The sequence below is a fragment of the Morchella importuna genome (genome assembly GCF_003444635.1).
Source record: "Morchella importuna strain M04M26 chromosome Unknown Morimp01GS056, whole genome shotgun sequence".
Classification (NCBI taxonomy): Eukaryota; Fungi; Ascomycota; class Pezizomycetes; order Pezizales; family Morchellaceae; genus Morchella; species Morchella importuna.
In genome coordinates, this window is record NW_025763453.1 from 134,682 (window position 1) to 148,440 (window position 13,759).

Below are 13,759 nucleotides of genomic sequence, written 5' to 3' on the forward strand. Positions count from 1 at the left end.
GGGATGAAACAGGGAGGCTTCTGAGGTTGATAGATGCTTGGGCCACACTGCGCAGCTGCATTTTGCAAAGCTCGCTCAAAACAGTTTGTACACCATACATAATAATAGAGCCTGATCGTCAGCACCCTAAAAAAAAAAGCATTACCCCGCAGCTGCAGCACTAGTTTCCGGAATGCAGGTATGTGACATGTGTGTGTCTGTATGTGGTTAACTGGGAGTGTATGTGTGTGAGGGGCCGACGAATCAAAAGGTTGGGTGTAAAAATGGAGGACAGAACGAGCAGAGGTTTGCGAGGAGAGAGGTGGGGAGGTGAGTCTGACTTTATAGAGTACTCTCTCGTCACCCAGCTGCTGGCGGTGAGACGCCTCAGGGTCGAAAGAAATTAGTGCATAAGGCTCGAATCTTTATATATAATACCTATTGAGGTAACCTGTACCATGTGCACTGCAGCGTCTTCCTTTGGCCGTCCAATACATCGATCCAGTAAGGAAGGAATGGGCCTCGCGTTCGGCCTTCTTTGGTGCTCCGGGCCTCATAATTTTGGGGCCTGGCAAAGCTAGAGGCCTCAGCTTTTGGGACTCTGGACGGGTCAGGCCGGGCCCGGACCGAATCGGCCCATTTCCATTCTTAGTATCCAGCCATGATTATTACACGGTGTATGTACCTACATGTAGGTACTATTTACGCTCGACGTACTACATGTAAGCGCGGCGTAGGTACTAGCCCAAATATATATATGTATATACAACCCGGTACACGCAGACAAACCTCCACTATCCAGATCTGTTGGCCAGATTTCCATGAGAACAAAACAAGTTTACTTTGTCACCGGGATAATGTCATGAGTCTTTTCAATGTTTGTCCTATAATCACAAGTACCAGAGAATGACACGATATATAGAAACTAAAAACAGTAAGCAATATATAAAAATCCTTATATATATGTAATTAATACAAATCAATCAATTAACTTCAGTGCGAAAGACCAGTCTACACTGAAGCGGAAGGCGGGCGAGCCTCAACGAACAATTGAAAAGGGTGTAGAAATTTTTAAAAAAGTTAGGGCACAAAAATCGAAAAACGAAGTAAATCTTCTCCCCCTAAGACAAGAGGTGTCAAAACATTATGAAAAAGTTTCAGGAGGTACTATGACTAAGAATCGTAACATCAATAGAGGTACAGGAGGCATATATTCCCATGAATAATATTTAAAGTCCTAGCTATGCGCAAACACAGTAGTTTAATAGCTCTCACTAACCAGCTAGCGCTCCATCATATCCAGATATTTCCCGCATATATATTGGTCCAAAACCACCCCGGATATTGAATCTCATCGGATTCTTTGGGATTTTTTCGCCGTGGACACTCCTCAGGTGCTGAATGAGGTTATCTTTCCGACTAAAACCTTCCTCGCCAGTACGACGACATCCCTCAATGGTACAGTCAAGCTTCTGGTCTGTCGCACGGATATGTACTGTGCGGTAGTGGCGGTCGAACTGTCTTGCTTTCTTAAAGGTCGCTTTACATTCGGGAAAAGCGCATTCAATCTGCTTTTTATAGATATTTCTGCCGGAGGGGTTCACAGTACATGGCTTTGAGCATTTGTGTGACCAGCTGCGAGCAGTGGTGGTAAGTACATGCAGTATATCCCTAAGCATAACTTCGAATTCCTTCAGGTTGAAAATACATACTTTGCAATAAGATTACCATGTAGCCACGGCCGCGGACATTCAACTAGCACAAGCGGCTCTAATTCTCCATCCGAAATAGGTTTACGAGGGCTAGGGCTGGCATAGTTCTGATGAATTGCCATTTACACGACACGGAATAGTAGTTGTAGCTTGAGGTTCGATTCCAACACGATGGTTGAGCAGAGCCTACGAGCGCTGTGAACGAGTATAAATATTGTCCATCATGGTCAACTCTGCTGGAAAGATTGGTGTTGTGCAATTCAGTTAAGACGACTAGCTACAGGATAGGCGATATATGGTATGTTCCATGGCTGCAGAGAACCACTCATCTACAGCCGTTAAAGCGTTGGTAAATAAGCCGTGTGAAGAGGATAGATACCTTGCATCGATCACAAAAAAAGCAAAATCGAGCCTGATCGTCATCCACTGCGGAGGAGTCCAGTGAGACTACAGTACCGGTTAATTAGTATGCAGCGAAACGACAAGAGGTTGCGCGACGAGACTGCTGTTCGAAGAAGAAAAGAAGTGAATAAAATGGGGGCGATTCTAAAGTTCAACTTATGTATCCTGGCCCTTGTCAGGCTCGAACTGTAGTTACTTTTCGAACCTGCATGCAGTAAGTACTAGAGTAGGTACATACATGTATGCAGGAAACATGGGTTGGAAACACACCTTTCTTCCCGCTATTGTACCGAGTTTTTGAAATCTCCTCCAAATTTTACGTTGCAACCACGTTACACAGGCAGAAAAGTCTTTAACTATCAGGCTTCACAGCCCAAAATACCCCCCTGCAGCCATGAGCACCAACCCCGCCCCCCTTCCGGCAGGCCTCCCCCTTCCAGCATTCGCCGCCCCCCTGCTCCACCAAGCGGACAAGCACAAACTCTTCAACAAAATGGGCATAGAGGAAAAATCCCCGGCTTTGGACGACCTCCTGCAGCATATCACCTCCACCTTCAGCACCCAAGACTCCTCCATGAACCCGGCCAAGGCCATCATCAGCCTCCTCCTCGGCCTCTCAACCCAAGTCGAGAAACTTACCACCGAGGTCCACACCCTAGCCGCGAGACATACCGCCGATGTCACCCTCCTTAACGCACGCATCAACAACCACCCTCCCCACCACCCCCAGCCCCAGGCCCTCAGGCCCGCCCCTCCCCCCAAAGACAACCCGCCCACCAACCCCGCCAGCCTCCTCGCTCCGCCATGACTATCCCCCCCCCTCAGGCCAACCAGACCGAAGAAGTAGAACTCTACCTAAATGATCCTATCGAAACCATCGACCAAAACGGCAATAGACGCCTCCTCACCTATGCCGAGAAACTCAAACAACACCACGACAACCCCCGCCCAGCCGTCCCCCCCTCCGCTACCCGGAACGCAGGCCCTCGCAGACCTGCAGTACCCCAACCAGCAGCGAACCTCCCCGCCGCACAACGCCGGTTCTTCGCAACCAGGTCTAACCCCGCCCCCTTCCCGAACCACCAACAACTCGAGGCAAGACTCCCCTCCGATCTCGGAAGAGTCCTAGCCAATGCAGGCCTCACCCACCCTCACACCGCCCTCCAAGTCCAGGTCAACCGCAATGGCACCGTCACCTGCACCGCCTCCCCCTCCACCCCCGCCAAAGACATCGCCCCCTACTTTCCCGGACTCCTCGCCGTTCTGAACCTCGCCTGCAACGCATCCGAGAACCCGCTCAACGAATTCCAACTCGCACCAACCAACGTCGACTATGCCATCCATAACGTCCCCATCTTCGCCCTAGACGTCCCAGAGTCGCTCTTCACCCCCCACCTTGCTGAAGCTATCGCCCTCACCACCGGAGCCTCAGTCGCCAAAGCCAGATACCTCACCAAACCCGAAAATAGAATCGGGAAAACTACCACCACAATCGTCATCTCCGTCCCCGCCGAGGATACTGACAAGATCGGAGACCAAATTCGCCTATTCGGACGCTCCCGCCGGTGTAATAAACTATGGCCAGCTTCCCCCAATACCCTCTGCCGCAAGTGCGCCCGCCTAGGACACGCAACAGAAGGATGCCAATCATCCTCACCCACATGCCCGCTCTGCGCAGGCAACCACCTCCGCAAAGACCACCGCTGCCCCAACCATGCCTGCCCTAACGAAGGCCACCTCAAACCCGTCATCGAGTGCTGCGCCACTTGGAAAGCCAAATGCATCAACTGCGCCGGCAATCATATCGCCTCCTTTAGAGAATGCCCCGCAAGACGCTCCCGCACCCATTCCGCTACTACAGCGCCTGCCCCCCAGGGCTCCGCCCCTACCCCCCAGAACACCACAGGCAACCCCCTACCGGCTACCCTGCCACAACCCACCACCCCTCAGTCCGCATCAGTACCCGCACCCCAACAAGAAGGATCTGCGGAAGAGGACTTGACCATGACGCAGTAATGCCGGCACGATCCTCCTCCCTCCCCTCTTCCCCCCCCCCTTCAACCACCCATCGATCAGACATATCCAGCGGAGATCCTTCCAGCAATCTCTTTACAATCATCCAACTAAACTGCGCAAAGAGCAACGCAGTCTTTCTCTCTCTCTTCTCTTCCTTCTCTAAGCAACGCCCCCCCCAAATCGTCGCAGTACAAGAACCTTTCACCATCCTCAACCACCCTCTCAACGCACCAGGATACGAATGCGTATTCCCACCAACAACAGAAGACGAACCCGTGTCTGTCGCCTTCTATATACACCTTGACTTCCTTCAACATACTTCCTACTTCCCCATCAACTTCGATAGAGGCGACGTCTTCGGCTTGGCCATCTACTGGAGAAATTCCGACACCCCCTCCCTCCCAGCACAACTTGAAATAGTGAATGCCTATAACCGACACATCTCACCTAGCAGAAGATCAATCCTTCCAGAGACGTTATTCCGCAACACCAGAAACCCCTCCATTATCTGCGGAGACCTCAATATACACAACATCCGCACCGACCCCCAACGCACCATAAATAGAAGAGAGGAGACACTCTCCTCCCCCTACTTCTCCACTGCCGCGACCAATGGCTACTCTCTCCTCAACATCCCCGGCAGGATCACCAGAATCTCCCCCAACCCACTCCAAAGACATGGGGTCATCGACCTAGCCTTCGCAAACCCCCCCGCCCTCAACCTCTTTCACTCATGGTCCAATAAACTCCCTAATGCAGGATCCGACCACACCCCAATCAAACTACGATTCACCCTCTCCCCCAGCATGACCTCCCCCCCCACACACACCCCCGATTGGAAAAAGGCCCCCTGGCCGGCCATCCAAGAAACTCTCCGCAAAACCTCCCTCCCCCCGATCTCATACCCCATCGACCACTGGTTTGGAAGTGCTCTAGCTGCCATCACCGAACCTGTCCTCGCTGCCACCCCAACTAAAAGGCCGTCCTCATGGTCAAAGGCATGGTGGTCCCCTCACCTTTCAACACTCCGACGGATCTTCAACTCCGTCGCCAGAGCATACAGAAAGGGGCTATCACCCCCCTTCGAATACAAAGCCGCCCGCAATGCATACTTCTCGGCCATCCAAGAAGCCAAGAAGAGGCACTGGAACGACTTCATAGCCCAGGCCGACTCACAACAGGTTTGGGCCCTCAGAAAATCCACGACCCGGAACAAGGAAACTAAACTCCCCAAATTCCCAAACGCCTCCTCCCCAGATGAGGTCAACCAAGCCCTCATATCCCACTTCTTCCCCCCCCAACCAAACCCCACCCCGGCACCACAACCCGGCTTCTTCCCTGACACCCCAGAAGTGACAGCCATCGAAGTAGCCAAAGCACTAACCGCCTCCTCAAACAACTCAGCACCAGGCCCGGACACTTTCCCCCCCGTGGCCTGGAAAAGAATCCACCAAGGAAACCCATCTCTCATCCCCCAACTCCTCACCCCCCTCCTCAGAAGCGGATATCACCCGGTAGCGCTTAAGAGCGCCCTCGGGGTCATCCTCCCCAAGCCCAACAAGCCAGACTACAACTCCCCCGCCGCCTATCGGATCATAGTCCTCCTCGAGACGGTCTCAAAAATACTCGAACGGATAGTAACATACCGCCTCCATGCTTTCGCCTCCTCATCCCTCCTCATACACCCCCACCAATGCGGGTCAATCAAAGGACTGTCTACAGCAGACGCCGCAACCACTCTCCTACACGAAGTCAGGCTCCTCCAACGTGGGGGCCTGAAGGTCTCATCCCTCTTCCTAGACGTCAAAGGGGGCTTCGATCACGTCATCCCCTCCGTCCTTGCAGATACCCTCCGCAGCAAAAATACTCCTCCGTATATGGTCCAATGGGTCCTCTCGTTCCTTTCAGACCGCAAATGCACCCTCCTCTTCCCAGGCGGCCCACGAGCCTCCCTGCCTGTAGCCGTGGGAGTGCCTCAGGGCTCCCCTATCTCACCGCTACTATTCTGCATATATGTAGCACCACTACACATAGACCCGACCCCCGGCATCACCATCTCATACGTCGATGACTTCGCTTTCACAGTCGCCTCCACATCCTACCAACAGAACATCACCCTGCTAGAAAATGCCTTCCTAAGGGCAACAGACGCAGGCACCCCACGCAACATCCACTTCTCCCTCCCCAAAACAGACCTCATCCACTGGCGCACCAGCGCTGACAGAAGTGAGCCTTCCCCGCTCCCCATCACACTCAACCGGACCCCGCTCAACCCCAAAAGAGAAATCCGCTGGCTGGGCCTACAACTCACCGACAACCTCAACACATTTAATCACTTCTCTAAAAGATGTGCCTCGGCGCAAGCCTCCTTCGCCATTATAAGAGGCTTTGCCTCAGCCGGTAAAGGCCTCACCCCCCTCAACTGCCGACGCCTCGCAGTCATGGCAATTCTCCCCATGCTTACATATGGCGCCTCCGTACTCATCCCCACCGCCCGAGCACTCAAAAGGCTCGAAACCACCTGGCACTCAGTTCTCAGATGGGTCACCAACTGCTTCAGATCAACCCCCCTCTCCATCCTACAAGCCGAAACATCCTTCCCTCCGCTCGCCCTTTACATCCCCTCCCTACGCATCAGATATGCCGCCAGAATCCAGGCCGCATCCCCCGCGTACAACCCAGTCACCGCACGCACCCCAGACTCCTTCCACACACTCTCCACCTACAGAGAGACCTCTCACCGACATCTACTAAGAGGCCGCCCAAACCCCCCTGTCAACTGGAATTCAACCAGGAGAGGGGTAGCCCGCCTCCCCATAGATGACCTCTGCCACACACTACTCACCAACTCCCCCACTTTCTCCCAGAACCCCAACACCATCCACCCGGGCCTGGCGCTCTCCATTAAGAGAGACACCCTACAAATCTGGAGGAATAACCCCCTCCCAGACTACTATAAGTTCCCAATCAGCACACGCCCTCACCCCCACCTCAAACTCGACCGTTTCATCGCAGGTCGCATATGCCAAATGCGCGCCCACAAAAGCTACCTAGCGGCTCACCCAACATGGATGACCCAGAACCTCTCCCCAACATGCCCCAGATGCCTTCTCGAAGACGAAGACCTCGAACACGCCATCCTACGCTGCCCTGAGCGCAGTCCCCAGAGGGTAACCCACATACCCTTCGCAAAATCTCTAGATGACCTCTGGTCACCCCCCGCCTCACTAGCAGCCCTCTCCTCATACATAAGAGCCACTAAAACCGGGTACCCCCCACAAATGGGCCCGCCCATGTCGCCACCTTATGATCTATCCTCAGACTCCGACCTCACCTCTCTCTCATCAAGCTCGGCCTAGGCCACGCACACCCACACCAGGCCCAAGAACCCGGTCATAAGCGTCACGACCCCGACTCCCAAAGGGGTCCCCCCTCTGCTCTCCTTGGTTCTCTTCTCTCTTATGTCCTGCCATAGTTTGCATAGCTGGCACGAAAGTACACCGCCCCAGATGGGGACGTCCGAATTTCTTAGTTTGCTGGCCAGTAGGAGGATTGCCAGGGTCTCTTCTCAGCGTCTGCTTCATGTATACTGATATTTCTCCTTTGTCCTGTTCACTTCGGCGGTTTGGTAGGGGAGGGGTGTTGTTCACGCCATAGCCTAGGCTCCATGCGATATTCTTGTACCCAGAAATAAATGAAACACTGATTTAAAAAAAAAAAAAAACATGGGTTGGAAACAGGGCCTCTATGGCCATGACAGAACTTCTCCAATGTTGTCCTAGAGTACCTAGCGGTATATCGATCGATACCCGTCCGGGGAAGCTGTTGCTCAAGGAGTTACCGCGTGTATGTACTACGTGTGGGCGGGCAAAGGCTTCGGGAGCTTGGCCATGGGTTATTCTCTCGATTTCTGAGTATCGTCTTCAGACAAACGACGAGACAATACAGGCACTATGTACTATACCTTTTGCGGGGCGGGATTTAAGCTGGTGAAGACTGCTTTTCCACCTTTGGAGGCTCGAAAAGCTGGGGTTTTGACGGCGCTGGATCAGACGAGCCGAGTCAGCGCCTCGAGCTTCTTAGATATTGTTCCTCCGCATATATTCCCACCATGTGTTTATATGCACCATATATCGAACTACATAACACCGCTGGGTCACTACTATAATTAAACCCTAACCCTATAAAACAACATAATGTGTTCTAGAATGGCTCCATGGACTAATCCGAGATCACCGAAAATCCTGAGCGAGGCTCGAGCCACTCGAACTTTCACAAGTCGGCTCAAAACAAGCATCCACAAGCCGAGTCGAGCTTTTCCTCCTGTTCACCTCGACCACACTAATTTTCGGTGAGATATTTCTAGACTCCCTAACATTCACACTTTACCAATAACGGCCAGGTAAATTAAACGGTTTATTATCAAGAGAGATTATGTTTTAAGCTATGCCCGGCGGCTCGGATTCCCCACTAAAGGTCGATCGATTAACTCTTTTGGCCCGGAATTGTTCGTGAAACGGAAACGGGTATGATGCTGAATTCCAGAGATCAGTTTTAATCCCTACCTTGGTGATCCTGGACTTTGCTGCTGTGAAACATTACTACACAATACTAGAATGCTGGATAAATGTAGCTATACGTATGTCGAGAAATACAGTGTAGTCTAGTTTGCTAGGCTAGGAACAATATATAACGAACCACATACAGTTACACTAGCATAGCTAATTATTTATATGATACCGACACATTTATGTGGTTTAATAAGTAGTAAAACTATTGTACACTAGAGTACATAATTATAACTTTCAAAACACATGGATGATCGCCCGGGTACCCACGCAATAACTACCCGCACTCAATCGTGATTTCTAAGACCTATCAAAGGGTCTCGAATGGTCTGGAAGCTTCACCTTGAACACCAAGGCTTGACTGTCAAGGCTGTAGCCTGACGAGTCGACGTAGGTGTCCCTCCCAAAGTTGTAGGTTCCTATGCGTAATTATCAGTAGGCATTCAGGCGGGCTTTCTTTCCTTCTTTCTCGGCAGCGGACTTACCGTTCTGAGTGATAAAGTCATTATCACTGACAGCAATAACATACCACCAATCATCATCTCCATCCTTGCCATCAACGGGAACAATTGCTAGGCCCTCCCACTTCTCGTTGAGCAAGCTTGAGCCCTGATCCCCGCCATTGTGCAAACCAAACTTTGCAAGCTCATCATTATTGTTCATGTTGATGAAAGGGCAGTATGTCGCAGGCGTGATTTCAGACTTGAGAACACCGCTCGAAGACGAAGTGGTGATTGAAGAGTTTTGAGAGTCATATTTGGAGCCCTTGATGCTAGTAGCATTTGTGATGTCAAACACGTCGATTTGACGGTAGAGAGATTCGGTTCCATCGGCACCGTGGCCGTATCCGCTGTCGCGGGAAAGGATGAAGAACTGATTCCTGCCAACAGCGAAGATCTCGGATTGGGCAGCTGTGCGAGGGTTTTTCTTCTTTGAAGGCTGGGAGTAGAGTCAGCCATACCCGCGCCTCCCAATACATCTGTACTTTAGACAACTTCTAACTTACATCGGTGTACCCCGGCAGTGGAACGACAAACTCCTTGGCGTATCTCGGCTTGTCGTCCTCTGAGATATCGTACTTTAGCATCCGCGCGTATCTATTACTAGTCTTCTCCAATCCGCCATCCTGCACTGTTGCGGACTGAAGCAAAGCGAACAAGTTCTTGCCATCTCCGGAGACCGTCAATCCCTCAAAACCCTGGTTGTTTGATCGCCCAGAAGTTGGATCAATCGGGCTCGGGGAAAGAGTCTGGTCGTATCTGGGCGGGTTGTCGGATGAGAAGCTACACAGAGACGTGTAAGTGTACATTTCGATAACACCGATGGAGAAAGAAAATCTCTTCAACTCACTCTTCAACGCCGTTTCTCATGGGGATAAGTGCAGCCGGGGGCTTAATAGCCTGGGTCATCTTCCCGGATTCGTCGAAGTGATATATGAACGGGCCATACTCATCACTGATCCAAAAACCTTTGTTACCAAGGACTACCGCCTCGGGATCCAGGGAGACTCTCACGCCGCCTGGGCCAGCATCGCCAAATCCGTTACCGGTAAAGTTACTCGCGGGAAGGTTTGGAAAGTTGGAGAAGGGAAGTGAGGTAGTGGGGTCGAGTCCGGCGAGTGGGTTACCCGAGGGATCGGTGAAGAGGATTGAGTCGAGGTAGCTAAAGTGAAGGTTGGGAGGAGAGGGGGTAGTAGCTATCTCAGGGTTGAAAGAGATCTTGAACTTGTGGATTCGGGGCTGGTAAGCGGTTGTGCCTTCGGTATTCCTGCACACAAGATTGGCCTGTCAATGATTGTTCGACGGTAGCAGGTTCCTAATAATAATGGCCCACTACCAACTTACCAGCCACGGTCAGGAAGCATCCACAAGATCCCGTCATAACTCCCATTGGTCTTTCTCCACGAGCTCCGCTCAATAGCAATCCCAGAACCAAACGACAGAGTGTCCCCGAACTTGTCTCTAAAGTCGCTCGGCACAAATCCGTACCCACTCAGCTCCTGATAAGTGAAAGTCTTTCCGCCACATGTTGTGGTATCAACAGGCGCCTGGAGAGCATAAGCCGAAAACGGCAACAGCGAAAGAACAAGATAACGAAGGGTAGCCATAGATAAAATCCCTTGGTGCTCTTAACTTTCGAAAGAAGATGGAGAGGAAACAAAACGGACGAGGGACTTGAAGGCTCTATTTAACAATGATCCTGAATCCCCGGGATTCCGAGGAACATACCAGGGTCAACTTCCTACGTCCAATTGTTCCTCAATGAGCTCGGGAAATTCAATCACGTTCCTGAATCCTCAGATCCGTCCTTCCCGATCCATCTCGTGAGTTCGCTTTGTAGAACCTCAGAATCCCGTTGAGTAACCTGCGAATGTGATAGGCTAAAGTCGCATGCTGAAGGGCCAATCTCAGCACTCGAGTGACGGAATCAAACGTGATAGATTTCTACTCTTGGAATTCTGGGAGTAACGGTGATGATATTAGCAGTCTATCGTGGGGATTAAGGGGTTGGTTATGGCATAACAGGACTGATCGGAATATTACAGGGTGGGAAACCGACAAATGATTCGACAGTGTGGGAAGCATGGAATATTTGATTGGGCAGTTTAGTTTCGGTTCAGTGCCAAGTGAGCAGTGCCAAGCGAGGAGCAACTCTACATACAGCTTATCTAATTAATTACGCGGCGAGAAATGATACTTCACAACCGAAAAAAAAGAAGAAGAAAAAAAATAGAATCTAATTAATCTCTTACATTCTTCTGTGGTCTTTCAAATTATTCAATTTGTTGCTGGTTGTTTTGGAATTGATGCATGGAGACAGTTTATTAGTTATTCTTGAGTCACCATCTAGTATTCGTCTTGGCGCACCAACTATCACCCGCAATTCCAGAGATGATGTGCTCGCAGCGCTACATGTTCTTATGTAAATACATGTACTTTCTACGTATCTGGGTACAGTTCAAGAGATTGTTCAAACTTCTATTTAGTCGGATTGAGCGTGCTAAGCTGCAATACAACCCACTAAAAATAAATCCAAAATAACCTGTAGGCCACGAACAATTTGGATTAAGTGCACCCTGAGTGTGAGAAGGAGATACAGATGCGCATATGCGCAACATCAGACTTTAGACTACTGCTATGCCATAGAACCATTTACTCTCTCATCAACCCCATATAATATGTCCTATTCTGTTTACCGGGTTAGCCCTATCGATCTCTACCAGCAGGCCTTTGCGCAGAGAGTCATTTTTGGCAGTCTTGGCATGACCGCCCTGCACAAAGGGCCTAAATGTAGTCAGCATGTGTGCCAACAACCTAATTAAACCCGGGGCTTGAAACCCTGTGTCAATCCGCTAGAGAATGAATTAAAGAAAGAAAATAACCTATAACTCGCTCGAGCTATGTATAATTGACTAATACATCTGCGTTTGCTGGTTAAGACATGTATTATTTGATTTCTCACGTTTCGGAGTGTAGTTAGGGCTTGGGGTTGCGCCCTTATGGAAGATATTATCAGAAACATCAGAAACAACAGATATCTACTCGCGGAGACGTTCATGTGTGAATGCTCTTTTGCGCATCTGTCGAGAAGTGAGTGCAAAGGTGAAACTGCATGGGTTTCCCACTTCGCGAACTCAAAGCAGTACTATTGCCTGGGTGTATGTAAGTAACTACACGTAGGTGAATTCTCTAATCACAGCTCTAGTGCCATGATTCATACGACATCAGCTAGACAGCGATGAGTTTGCAGTTATCCTTCTCTTGCTCACTAGTTACAGTACTCATCCCAAGACCTGAATCGGAATCAGAACCAGGTCGGTGTTTGTGATAGTGCCGGTTGTCTTCCAACCGAAATAACCTGCTTAATGTTACTATTACCTATTCCTGCGCCCCGGGTGAAACATCCCCTCTCCATATTGGCTGCTTCTTGTTGTCTGCCAAGATTTTCCTGCCACGCCTACCCCCTTCATTCATCGCCATTTTCTCCTCTTCTCCCTTTCACACACCAACGACAAAATGCCACCAACACGAACGACCGTATAACTGCTTTTGCAAAGAAATCCACATCGTCATCATAATCTCCTCATATCCAGCTTCAAAATCAGGTAAATCTCGACTCGATATCCTTGGGGGAAAGTAGCCGATGAAACGGCAATGGAAGGAAGACATGGCGCGGCTAACAGCTCATCGGTCGGCAATTAATCAGTTCGCAGTCTCGCCACCATTCACAACTCGCACCCAAAATTCAAGATCGCCAAACTCCCGCCGTAACTTCCCGAAAATTCGCCACGTACATATTTTAACACTCAATATTACACCTTTTATATTTTTTTAAAACCGAGACCGACAAATTTATTAACCACATTTTTATATCGTTATTTTCTCTACAAAATGAACACAGATCCGCACTCACCGCCATCCCCTGGCTCCACAACATCGGAGAGCCCTTCGAACCACTACTCTGAAGTACCCACTGAACCTATTCCTGCTAGCGAAATTCTTCGTTGGAACGAACATATGACTCGGCGGAAGCACTTTCTATCGGATTATGAACGTTATAATCCTGTCCAGAACATGCATGCACTAGCCAATCATGTTTTCGATCTCTCGGAGAGTGTACACAGTATATCTGATCAGGTAGCTGTTTCGGGCCGGACCTTGGGGTTTGTTCAGGAACACACCCGGGATACATCAGAATCTCTACGCTCGGTTGGAGAAGAATTAACACGTTTGAAGGGAGATGTTGAGGGACTCAAGGGAGAAATCGGAGAATTGAGAGGTCTATTTGAGGAGAGTAGACGCGAGACTCAGCAGGGTTTTGCAGAACTTAAGGGGATGATGCAAATGCTCATGGGGCTCAGGGCTTAGGTGTGTACCCCCATCCACCACATAATATCTTTTGCTGCGGGCAGCAACTGAGAGGTTCTTATCAACCATAGCATTGGGACGGCGTTATTTTGGATTATGGCAGAGGTGCATTTTTGGTTTGGAATCGCGGTGTTATCATTTCTTTTTGAACCCTCCTTCGTGAAGACACTTTTTGTTTATTTTACCCTTCCTTCCACGGCGCAAAGCATTCTGT

General features: G+C 50.2%; 3 protein-coding genes across 3 annotated transcripts; 2 read left to right on the plus strand and 1 right to left on the minus strand.

Annotated features, from left to right (window-relative positions):
• Window positions 1-2,487: 2,487 nt before the first annotated feature.
• Window positions 2,488-4,109, plus strand: LAJ45_11107 (uncharacterized protein; the record flags this gene model as incomplete). The annotated part of the gene is made up of 2 exons (XM_046120618.1): window positions 2,488-2,739; window positions 2,919-4,109. 2 exons carry the CDS (start codon window positions 2,488-2,490, stop codon window positions 4,107-4,109), a joined length of 1,443 nt encoding a protein of 480 aa, XP_045966205.1.
• A 4,868-nt stretch (window positions 4,110-8,977) lies between these two features.
• On the minus strand, window positions 8,978-10,784 carry LAJ45_11108 (uncharacterized protein; the record flags this gene model as incomplete). Its single annotated transcript, XM_046120619.1, has 5 exons — window positions 8,978-9,096; window positions 9,163-9,616; window positions 9,684-9,960; window positions 10,028-10,444; window positions 10,522-10,784. 5 exons carry the CDS (start codon window positions 10,782-10,784, stop codon window positions 8,978-8,980), a joined length of 1,530 nt encoding a protein of 509 aa, XP_045966206.1.
• Window positions 10,785-13,068: 2,284 nt separating this feature from the next.
• Window positions 13,069-13,708, plus strand: LAJ45_11109 (uncharacterized protein; the record flags this gene model as incomplete). The annotated part of the gene is made up of 3 exons (XM_046120620.1): window positions 13,069-13,456; window positions 13,510-13,545; window positions 13,617-13,708. 3 exons carry the CDS (start codon window positions 13,069-13,071, stop codon window positions 13,706-13,708), a joined length of 516 nt encoding a protein of 171 aa, XP_045966207.1.
• Between the last annotated feature and the right edge of the window lie 51 nt (window positions 13,709-13,759).